Source organism: Podarcis muralis, chromosome 8 (assembly GCF_964188315.1).
Source record: "Podarcis muralis chromosome 8, rPodMur119.hap1.1, whole genome shotgun sequence".
Lineage (NCBI taxonomy): Eukaryota > Metazoa > Chordata > Lepidosauria > Squamata > Lacertidae > Podarcis > Podarcis muralis.
The window spans coordinates 48,613,746-48,626,035 of NC_135662.1; the positions used below are offsets into that span (position 1 = coordinate 48,613,746).

General features: G+C 45.2%; 1 protein-coding gene across 1 annotated transcript in view; it reads left to right on the forward strand.

Annotated features, from left to right (window-relative positions):
- The first annotated feature begins 2,284 nt into the window (after positions 1-2,284).
- The window catches only part of MTCL1 (microtubule crosslinking factor 1), a 95,117-nt gene continuing 85,111 nt past the window's right edge, over positions 2,285-12,290 (forward strand). Inside the window, 1 exon segment of the mRNA XM_028737314.2 lies at positions 2,285-3,976. Within this exon segment, the coding sequence (XP_028593147.2) occupies positions 2,972-3,976 (1,005 nt within the window). The 5' untranslated portion in view covers positions 2,285-2,971.

The window sequence follows — 12,290 nt, forward strand, 5'->3', positions numbered from 1 at the left end:
AATGTTTGCAATCTGTACCCCAAAATCTGCTGCTGGAGACATTCTACCACACCCTGCCTATAGTAGGGTCCTGCCAATTTACCCTAGGCTATAATATCCTGCTAGTGTGCTACAAAATCAAACAGAAACACATTTGTACTACTTATTCTAACAGGCAAAGCATCTTACATTTATTTATTTTCTTTCTTTCTTTCTTTCTTTCTTTCTTTCTTTCTTTCTTTCATTCTTTTCAAATAACCATACCACACACTTACTTCACTACAGTGGTACCTCGGGTTACAGACACTTCAGGTTATAGACGCTTCAGGTTACAGACTCCGCTAACCCAGAAATAGTACCTCAGGTTAAGAACTTTACTTCAGGATGAGAACAGAAATTGTGCGGTGGCGCGGCAGCAGCAGCGGGAGGCCCCACTAGCTAAAGTGGTACCTCGGGTTAAGAACGGACATCCAGAACGAATTAAGTTCTTAACCCGAGGTACCACTGTATTTGCAAACTGCCAAGCCACAAGACTCCTTCCAAAGGTAGGAACAAGGCTGGTGAAATTATTTGTGTATCAATATAAGACCCAGTGCAAACATGTCTTATGATATTTGAGTGACACTAGCATTTTAGCTATTGACCTCAGTAAGGTGTTATCCAATGATAAGCCCACTTTGTATTGTGTGAGATTATCAGATTCTCCCACATTTCAACGATGGTGATGGGGATCATCTTTCATGAGACCACCTTGACTTTGTAATAATAGAGGTTTTTTATCTCCCAGCTTAATCAGGTGCTATTAAGACTCTCATCTTCTGTTTTTCCTATTTCTACACATTGCATAAATTACTGTGGCAGTTCTAGAAATATTGATCATGATGAAGTGCCATTGAATAGTTGTTATTGCTGTTGGCATCCGCCTGCCTCAAGGGACAATGGAGTGTGCCTCTGGGGGTGAAGGATTAGAGATGAGAATCATTGTCACTTAAGAACTGTGACCACCATGGCACTTGTCTAAAGGCCCACAACTGAACTATATTGCTTGAAGTGTATTGTCCTTCATTTTTACCTTATTTCCTATGCTTTCACTCTTTATTTACTTGCAAGAAGCTTTTCTACCATAATAAACAACATTCAGCATGATTCTGCCCTCCTCCCCGAACTTTTGAATTTTTCATTGGCTGGCCTAGTTTTAATTAAAAGCTCTCTTCTTGAAGCCCTTTGCATGAACTACCCTTCTGAATTCCTGATAAGAGTGGTAGAAGAATACTCTCAATGACTAACAGAATATTTTCAATGCTCACTTAATGTAACCTTTTTAAAAAAAAATTAAAATGGTGGGTGGTTTTCAGTTAAGTTTCACTGATAATAGGTCTATTGAAATTAATGGACCATAGATATGCTCATTCATTTCAATGGGTTTACACTGGGTAAAATGTAGTTGAATACCACCCCATGGTTTGTATCCAATGCGAGTCCTATTCAGAGTAGACCCATTGAAATTAACCAACATATCTAACATTGGCCCATTAATATAAATGGGTCTACTTTGAGTAAAGCTTAGTTGTAATCCTTTGTTTCGTTCATTTTTATATAGTTATCCTGAACCACAGTTTATGAACACTCTGGTGCATCATGGAATTCTGTATGTTGAAAAGGTCCCACGGAAATGAATGGGGAAGTTGTCTACTTACCTAGCTCAGATCACAGCGATAGGATTCCAAAATGTTCTTTTCCCCCTTCCTTTTGGGGTTAGACATATTTTTGGAGCAGGGTGGATTTTTAAAAAAATGATTTGATTATCTTGTATTGTGTTCTGCTTTTAACCATTCTGTTTCTCATATTTTAATGGTTCTAAAAATGATGATGAATAGGCCCAAACCTATTTGACTTGCAGTTCTAGGCATTCCAGCTCACCGAAACAGCTTTATCAAGTTTAAGTGCAAAGGATATCAGTTTGGGGATTGCAGTCAACATCAGTCTACTGGAGATTTTCTTAGTGCTCATCCTCTGGACAAGAGTTGCTTATCTTCCGGGCAATAAAACCTGTTCTGATGCCAGCCTGTGCTACAGGCAAGCAGTGGTAGCAGAACAGATTTATTGCTATTGCTGCTGCGGCTGCAGCCCCAGCACCAAAGGGCTTGTTTTTGCCAAGGAATAAACATTAGGAAAGTGTATAGGTTGCAACAATACACCCCAATGGCTACAGAATTAAGTTTCCATCATCTCTTGCCCCCCTCCTCCGCGCAATCCAGGTTTATCATAGGCTGAAACTGGCCGAGGAGCCTCAATAAATACGCATGCAGAAAGAGAGAGCTCTAGGAAAAAGTGGCTCGCGCTGAGAGCAGCTTGGCTGGGTGACAGAAGGGGAGGATCATGCGCACAGAGGGGCAGCGTCAGTACGGGAGACAGCAGCGTTTGCAGTTTTCTCTATTTCAGGAGCTAAGGCGAGGAGCAAAGAGCTGGCTTGGGGAGATCGGGAGGTGCAGTGGCGACGAAAGCGAGGGACGGCGAGGAGAGGGTGGCTCGGGAATGATGAATGAATGACGGTCTCGGTTTGCGAAGCTGGCGAAGCGGAGAAGGAATCCGGAAAACACTTGTCTGCGTCGGACATAATGAAAAAGGAGTCGATGTTGCAGGCTGCAACGTTACCGTGAGCTGCATCGAGCGGATTGGAAAGAGCTGGGGGGGGGGGGGAGGAAGATTGCCACCGATTGTGCTTCGTGTGTGTTTGTTTTCTGACCGAGGGGTGGAGGAGAGCAGCCCGTCTCGCTGAATCAGACCGAGGAAAAAGTGTGAGCTTTGTGGTGGGCGAGGTGGAAGCAGGAGTGATGAGAGAGCAAAGGCGAAAACTAGAGGAAGGCGCTGTTGCTGCGGGGCTCTGCCGGGAGGACTGTCGCCTCCGCCACTCACACTCCTGCGCTCGGCAAGGGCTCGAGGAGCCGCAAGTGTCCGCCCCTCCCCGGCGTCTTCTCGGGCAGCCGGGACCATGGAGACTTTGAACGGCACCAGCCTCGGCGAGGCTCTGAAGCCGCCGCCGTCGCCGCAGAGCCCGCACCACTCCTTCGCCGAGAAGAAGAGGCTCCACCGGGCGCCTTCCCCGGCCAGACCTTTCCTCAAGGACCTCCACGCCCGGGCAGCTTCCGCCAAGCCCCCGCCGGTGCCCCCCAAATCCCCCAGCCTCTCCGGCAAGCCGCAGTCCCCGCAGGCGGGAGCCCGCCCGCACTCGCCGGGGCTGCTGGCCACGCAGAGCCGCCTCTCCCGGAGGAGCTGCGCCCAGGGCGCGAAGGCGGCGGCGGCGGCTTGCCTCGCTGCCGGCGCGCCTGGCAAGGCGGGCAGCGCCAAATCCGCCCTCTCGAGCAAGAAGGCAGCCCGGGCCCAGGATCAGGCGGGCGCCAAGGCCGGCGGGAGGCAGCCCGGGGGCGACCCCAGCAAAGGCAGGAAGGGCAAGCGATGCGCCTCCTTGGCCCCGCCGGGCTCCCTGGTCCCGGCCGCTGGGCTGGGCAGCGGACCCGGCGCCAGGATCAGCCACACGGACAGCAGCTCCGACCTGTCCGACTGCCCGTCCGAGCCGCTCTCCGACGAGCAGAGGCTGGCTCAGGCCGCCAGCAGCGACGCGGAGTCCGGCACCGGCTCCAGCGACCGGGAACGCGAGCAGCCGCAGCCAGCGCCCCCTGCTCTGCCCCCGGGGCCAGGCGTCGCCCATCAGCCTGCCTCGCCTTCTTCGGACGCCGCCAGCAAAGGGCCGCCACCTGCCTCCCCGGCTCCCTCGGGAGCCGCCAACGTGGAGCAGCCGCCGGGCGACGAGGCGAACTGGGGGAGAGCCCCGGAGAAAGCGGCGCCCGCCAAAAGCGCGCCGCCTGCGGGGAGCCTGAGGCTGGGCGGCAAAGCCCCGCTGGTGGTGCTTCCCTCCTGCGAGAGGCAGCTGGTGGTCGACGAGGAGGAGCTGCTGAGGGAGATCGAAGAGCTGCGCTCCGAGAACGATTACCTCAAGGTAAAGGGCGGGAAGAGGGAGGAGGAGGGCCTGAGGGGGCAGCCAGCGAGGCGGGGAGGCGCCGAGAAAAGGCAGCGCTTGGCTGACTTGGGGGCAACTTCGCAAAAGTAGCAGATACTCCAGACACCGACTGGGGTGGGGGGGTGGGGTCGTCCATCTGGAACAAGGGCAGTTTCTTGGCAATGAGGGAGGGGATTCCTTGGGCCAAGGAGCATTGACAAGCCGGACTGGACGGCTGGGAAGTTTCCTTCCCAGTTTGAGCTATTGTAGGATGTAATAATAGTGGTGTCTGGTGTGCTGGTCTAGAGGTAGTAGTTTCTAGCGAGGAGGAGAGATATGGATGCCCTCTTTCACCCCATCTTCTCCAGAGCAAACGGGGTTCAACTTGGTGGTTCCTGAAGTTTTTCTGCTAACGGGTGTTCCTATAAAAGACATACAAACGCCATGTCTCATGGCTGCAGAAATATGCGCTCGTTTTGTGTCCTGCAGTTGAAGCACAGTAATGTCAAACTTCTTTACGTTCAGAGGGGTGGCGGTGTATAAGTCCCCTGCAGCAAAAGCAACCCAAAGAGTCTTGTGACCCCTTAAAGTTAGCCTTTTAAGCGAGACTCTGTGTTGGTTCTTCTTTCCATTTAGGCATGTGGGCTCTTCAGAATGGTGCTGCTGTGCTGGGTTCCAGTTTAGAACCTTGCAGCTCCCTCGAAGGGGGCTGGACATTCCTTCTTCTATCAGGGCACTTTAATTCCACAAGAGAGACACCAGTTCTGTAGACACGTTCCCAAAAATGTTTGTGTGGCTGGAAGGGAGTGTGGCTCTTGGAGAAGGAGGATGCCAGTCTTTTCACCTCCAGGATGTGTATGAGAGAAGCAGTTAGTTATTTATGCTTGGATGTTGTGCGAGATGTTTGTGAATTAGATACTACAGTGGAACCTCGGGTTAAGTACTTAATTTGTTCCGGAGGTCCGTTCCCAACCTGAAACTGTTCTTAACCTGAAGCACCACTTTAGCTAATGGGGCCTCCTGGTGCTGCCGTGCCACCGGAGCACGATTTCTGTTCTTGTCCTGAAGCAAAGTTCTTAAACTGGAGCACTATTTCTGGGTTAGCAGAGTCTGTAACCTGAAGTATATGTAACCTGAAGCGTATGTAACCCGAGGTACCACAGTACTGACATCAATTTCCTTTCCAAATTCCTTTCAGCTCCTCTTTATAGTAGTCGGATGCTGCCCACTTTAAAGTAGTGTAGGACTTTGGATTTAAATCTTTGGGAAAGTATGGTACTCATGAAGCAGGTTTGTGTGTAGTATGTAATATTCCGTAGGGAAAAAATCATTTTAGTAGGAAAGTTTCTGAGAAGAATCTTATGCAGTTTGTTCCTATGCATGTTTGTCTGGAAGGAAATCCAAATAGGTTCAGTGGCATTTACTTCCAAGGAAGTTTGTCTATGACTGTAGCCTCATTCAGCCTGCTGAAGCACAATCACAATCCATAAGGAAGAATAGATGTTTTATTCTTGGAATCTGTGAACAATTGTTTCCCACTTTTATATTTTACTTTGTTTACAAGCCACTATATGTTGCATTCTGTTAGATTTCAGTTATGTAAATAAGTTGCAAATCATACAATTGTTTTCTCAACTTACATTTGGCATGGTGGTTTTCCAAAAACTGTAATGCAACTTGGAAAGTTGACGTAAGTGGAACTTGCTTCCAATTTAAAATGAGGACTGAGTTGCCTTTGAGCTTCAAAGTTTTTGTTTTTATTGTTAAAATATTATTAAAGACATAAGACAGCATAGTAGAAGCATGTAGATATTTGACCTTCCACTAGTAGTTTGATGATCTAACGCAGTAACATATGTAATTTTTTCTCTGTGGAAGTCTGACTGGCAAGCTGGTTGGTTAAAATGCTAGTGTTCTAAAAGCTGGTTATAGCTTAGAGCAGGGGTAGGCAAACAAAGGCCTGGGGCCAGATCCGGCCCAATCGCTTTCTAAATCCAGTTTTTACATGAGTAGAATGTGTCCTTTTATTTAAAATGCATTTCTGGGTTATTTGTGGGGCGTAGGAATTCGTTCATATTTTTTCCCCAAAATATAGTCCGGCCCCCCACAAGGTCTGAAAAAGTTTGCTGACCCCTGGCTTACAGTATTCTAATCTCTCTGATAACTGATATATAAAATACCTGCTTTCAATAACATCCCCCCCCCCCCCATAATAAAATGAAATGGTAAAAAATAGAACGAAGATAGAAGTTAAATAGTTGTTTTGATATTCAGTATATATAAGTATAGTTTGTTTGTGAGGGAAATGACAGGTGAGAGATCACACATGGAGAGCTCTCTGAATGCAGGGTTGTCAACATTTTTTATGGTAGGTGTTTAACAGCTGTGGCAGGGGGCGAAATTAGCAGAGGCTTTTCCTGCCATGGAAATTGATAGGCAGTCTCTCTGTGCTAGATTTCTGTCTGCTGGGCAGCTGATAAAGACACAGGGGGTTTTAGTAGAAAGGAACTGCCCATCCTGTCTGCATAATCAGTTGCAGTGTGCCTCAACTGTCTTCTTCTTCTTTGGTGATCACTCACTCGTAGCCGAGTAAGATTGTCTTCCATAAACACAGTTTTAACATGAGTCTGTAAGTGACTGTGGAGGCCAATTCTGGATCCACACGTCCTTCCACAGGGGGGACATTGGTTTCCGGGCAGGAGTTGATCACGGTGTGGATTTGCCAAGCATGCCTTCCTCTTAGCACGTTTCTCCCTTGCGTCCTGAGTTCGAGTGTCTTCAAAACACCTTTGGTAAAGGCTATTCTCCACCTGGAGCGCTCGTAGGCCAGTGTTTCCCAGTTGTCAGTGTTTATACTACATTTTTTAAGATTTGCCTTGAGACAGTCTTTAAACCTCTTTTGTTGACCACTAGCATTATGCTTTTCATTTTTAAGTTCAGAATAGAGTACGGTAGTTGCTTTGGAAGACAATCACCAGGCATCCGCACAACATGACCAGTCCAACAAAGTTGATGTTGAAGAATCATTGCTTCAACACTACAACTTAGCTGCAAGTCTTCTCAATGCCAGCAGTATGATATCACATGCACACAAAATAGGGTGGGGAAAATGCAGCAGTTTATTGACATTCTCTCACATTTACATTTTTTAAAAAAGATTAAATGTGTGCTGTAGAACAGGAGCAAGGAAAGGCAAATGTTCCCAAGAATTTTGAAAAACTTGTACAGGTATATGTGTACTAACACAGGTATATGTATATATGCAACTTCATAGCAGATTTGCCAGCTAAAAGAAGAAGAAGCTAGATGAGTTAAATTGGATTGTGGGGGAGCCTACAGAGATCTTTAAAAAATAAAAATAAAAATCAGAAGTACTGTATGTTTTAAAACAGATCACAAAATAGTGTGGGTACGTGGAACGGCAGTTTGTATCAGAAGCATATCCACCAGAACACAAAGATCATCCCACAGGTGCCAGAATTGCACAAGAAACAAATATACCACCTGGCGGGGGCGGGGGGGGGGGAGATAGCATTTCCCCAGCTCCAAAATATAATGGTTTCTTTGTTAGGGGAAATGTGATATCCCTGTAAGGGAAGTTCAATAGTCAGCCTTGCTGTGTGCACTGTATAGGAAACAAAAGTGTATTTAATGCACAAAACTGATTGTGGGGAGAGTCCCTTGGAGACATGTGAGAATAACTTTGTCAGGGGAGGGGATGAGAGAACATGAAGTGTGGGGTTTTAAATCAAAAGGCTTGTGTGAGCCTTGACCATACTTCCTCCCCCCTTGCTCTGTTCTTTAGCATGGCCTTAAAGAAGAGATCAGGCACTTTTGCTCCCATCGTTACCTGACTACAACTTGTATTTTTCAAAGAAACCTGGAATGTTCAAGAGACCAGGGGTAGCCAACATGGCTGCCTGCAGGAGTTGTTGGGAATTGTAGTCCATTAACATCTGCAGGGCACCATGTTGTCTATGCCTGCTGTGGGCTATAATACAGACCCCATCCACACTATGCATTTAAAGTGATACCATACCACAGTAAGCAGCTATGCCCCCTCCCAGTATTCTGAGTTTGAGTACCACTTAGTGACTTGGTGCAGTGCACAAAATGGAATGGTTTTGTAGGGGGTTGGATGGTTTCAAAGTAGGAAAGGGAAGTAGGATGGTTAGGCCAGGCTCTATTTGTCTAAAAAGAAGTGGGTGGCATTTCACCCATCCTCACTTTAAGCATTTTTCTTTTGGGAGAAAAGAAAAAGTATAGCCAGGCCCATCTATTTTAGCCAACTGTATGGTCTGTGCTATGGTATGTAGGTTTTTGTTTAATTTAGCCTTTGTAAGGGTGAAAATATAGCAGGGGAGAGCAAGCTTCTTTTCATCACCAAGTTTGAACGAAAAAAACAAAGCACCCCACTTCCTTTATCAGTTAAAATGAGATCTCTCCCTTCCCTAATTTGGGGTTCAAAGAATTTGTTATCTTATTCATGTATTTGTTCCATAACAAATCCTGTTAGTAAGTGACTAAGCTGAGATCTGCCAGAATGAGTGAAGATGTGGCAGATCTCCAGGTCAGCCATCAAGTTCCCTGCTCAGCCAGGCTCTCTAGGTCCTCAACCCTCACTCAGCCAGAGATCCATGGGCATAACTTCCTCATCCTGGCTCAGCAAGGACTATAATGAGACCAGTGGAGCTTACCCTGGCATGAACCTTAACAAGTAGGGAAGAGTGGCAGGTCTGGGCAGGGGGATCCTAACTCCATTTAGCTTGGTCACATGACCTGGCAACCCAGCAGAAAACATGATGGCAAAAAAGGGTGGAATAAGTCAGTCAAACTCAATTTTAAAGGCTTATTTTCCAGGCTTAGGCTGACAGCAGCCACAGTCCTGAACAGAGTTTGGATCTGGTGTACTTTATGCCAGCTTCCCATATTTAGGATTGTTCCCTTAACACATTAAGCAGGCCCCTAGGATAAAGAACAGCCATCCTAAAAAATGTTTTTATAAAGATGCTGCTTAAAATTATTTCTCTTATGTTAAGTCTTCCCATCCATAAATAGAAGTCACTGTTCAAAATGCTGCTGCATGAATTTTTATGTGCTGGAACTTCTACAAGGGTTTGTATTTACAATATGATCTTTTGGCACACTACTGAAGCTACATTCAGAAAGATCTATAAATAAAAGAAACTGAGAAGATTGAGTAACCACAAATACTGTACCATTTGACTTCCCTTCTTGTGAATATAGTATTTGGGGTTTAGATTAACAAATGCTTCAGTTTGTAGCCTTTTATTTACAGAGACTATGTGAATTTTGCCTGGAGAGGGAATATGTTAGAACTGGACCTAAAAGAGTGGATTAAATGTAGGTAAAGATTAAGCTGAAAAAGGGAGTTGTTATTTATAGAAGCAACATGGTATAGTAGTGCTGGGCATCAGTCTGGCAGTTGTTTTATAAGGTTGGATTAGTTTACTGCAGGCCTAGACAGGGTAGGGTAGCCTTCTCAGCCCCATTTGCATTTAAAGTAAGGGGTTTGATTTGTAATGTAACACATACAAATGGATGAGAGACGAACGTTTCTTCATAGGAGAATAGGAAGCTGCTATGAAGACCATTGGTTCATGGGGCTCAATATTGTCTACTCTGGCTGGCAATGGCTTTCCAAGGTTTCAGCCAAGGAACATTCCCAGACCTACCTGGGCATGCCAAGGACCTGCTGCATGCAAGGCAGATGCTGTACCACTGAGCTACAGTCCTTTCCCTATGCTGTGGTCCTTCATTTTGCATCAGTGCATTCCATCACTTTGAAAAACTTTTCTGCCAAGTGAAATAAGGTGGTGGGAGGGCAAAGAGTTCAGCTCCCCTCAGCCTCATATTCTGTATTGAAATTAGACACTGCCCCTCCAATCAAGAACAGTTAAGACACGGAAAAAGTCCAGTTCATGCTTGTGAAGAACAGCATTGGCTGCACCTGACATATCTAGTTGGACCATTATTCATCTGGTCCAAAATGACACAGTAGCTGTCTCCTTCAACTCTTAAGTCACTTTCCCCAAGACTTTATTTATGCAGCAGAAGTTTTAGGCATATCATATGAATGGTATCCAAGGTTTCCTAACATCCTGTAAAGCAGGGTGGGAAACCTCTGGCCCATGGATGTGACACAGTCTCTGGGGCCTCACTGTTTAGACTGTGCTCCCTCTTGTGCCACTCCCTCTTCCACCCCCTATGACTAGCTGCTCTGCATGTTGGCAAGGAAGAGAGGCAGCTGGGGAGGAAGAATTGCATGAATGGACATGCATTTGAATGGGTGGGTATGTGTGGGTGAGAAGGGGAGAGAGAGTGGGGTGGCTCTGGCCCCACCCACTTTTGGTTTTGGCCCCATAACACTGCTTGCACATGGTCCCTGACGGATTGAGTAGGGGAGGTTTCTCACCTCTGCTATAAAGAATATGAAATTTCCCATGAAATCACCAAATAGCATATAAAATGTCAAATACATTTTATTAAATTTATTTGTTGAATTTATATACCTTTTTGCCAAAGTGTAGATAAGATCCTGAGTGATAGCCAACTAAGTTAGAGTAGATGCATTCATTTCAATGGGTTTATTGATGAATGTGGCTAACGGTGGATATTACCTGGTGTATACTGTATTGTAGAGTCTTTTTTTTTTTTTTGGCACAGTAAGAATATCTAGAATTGATGGTGATTATTTAAAAACATATATATCAAAGGCTATGCCTTACTTCTTTGGGAAGGGTTTGCCCTTCTCTTGCATCTTAAATGTATTAGTCATGAGGAAAAGGAGATAAATCTAACCTTAGGCATCAGAATAACATCGACAATCTGCAAATGCTGGGGCAGTCAGCTGCTAGAGTGAGAATTCAGCCTGGTAAACAATGGCTGTGGGTCTATCTTCTTAGCCACAGCTGTGGCTCTGCTGAAACATGGCATTGTCCAGAGGAAGCAGAGTGAATATATATATATATATATATACCCCCAACTGTTTAAAACTGGGAGCAATTTGAAAACACATTGACACTCTTAAGAGCTCTGGAATTTTTTTTATTGGCTTTACATGCATGACCTTTCAGAGGGTTTCATTGTACAAAAACAATATTACCAAAAAGCCTGAAGATCCATAATAAATAAATACGCTTCTAACCATAAACGTTGTAACTGGTACAAATGGTGACATGAGCATGAGAATATTGATGTGTATAGTTATTTTGGATCCCCCCCCCCCCCCCGAGATTAAAAACATTAGAGTAATTTAAAGAATGGAGAGATTAGTATTCAGAAGTTTCCTAGGGCAAATGTATAGTACTGAGTCTTCTTTAAAAAGAGAAGAAAAGAAATATATAAGCTCTGGCTGAAGCTGCCACTGGTTCAAACCCTTTGAAGCCCCTTAAGTAGCAGAAATGAATAGCATCTTCTGCATCACAGCAGTGCCCTTCTTTCTTTTTTTACAACAGTCACTCTCATGAATTTTTATAAGCTTTGCATTTTTCAAAAGCAGACACAATCTCAACACACTTTCCCCACCGCATGTTTATTTTCACCATAGTGTAGATTTACATGTTGGTTTTTTCTGTTTATGTTGACATAAGTGTGGTGAATCTTGTTAATAATAAGGTCACTGCAAAACAAAAGAGCATAAATAACTGTGTGTGCGGTACTGCAACAGTAGTGTGTGTGTTAGGCATGACAGATCTTCTAGTTTTTTTCGATTTTAAGCTTCCATCTGGTTTGACTGTTATTAAATAGTAAGGATACTTTGCCTCACTCTTTCTGCCCTTCCCACAATATCTTTGAGCAGACCTTGGTTCAGTGGGTTTATCAAGGAAACACAGCAAAGAATTTGCCAAGCATTGCTGCTCAGCAGTTTCCATTCAGTTCAATAGGGCTTGAAGGGCAGCCCAGCCCCAGCCTGATTAAATAGAATGGCAGCTGTGCACTCACATTATGGTCAGGTTGATTGTCGCAAAGTACTAAGCATTTAGATGGCAGTCCTATGCTCAGTTATGCTTCAGAGGGACTGGGGCTGCCATCCCTAAGCACCAGGGACTAAGCCTCACTAAGCTTGTTGGGCTTTATTACTGAGTAACAGGCATAGGGTTGTGTTGCACTCTGTGTTTGCCAAGTGGATTCAGGATCTCAGACATAATGTGGATCTTATTTGCTATCCTGAAGGGGGATCTTTTGATGATCTTGATGTCATAGAAACCATGCTCTGTGAAGAATGCTTGTGAGTGGAAAATGACTGTTAATGACATTTCCAAACATAGATCCCAAAGTTTGACACCTACTG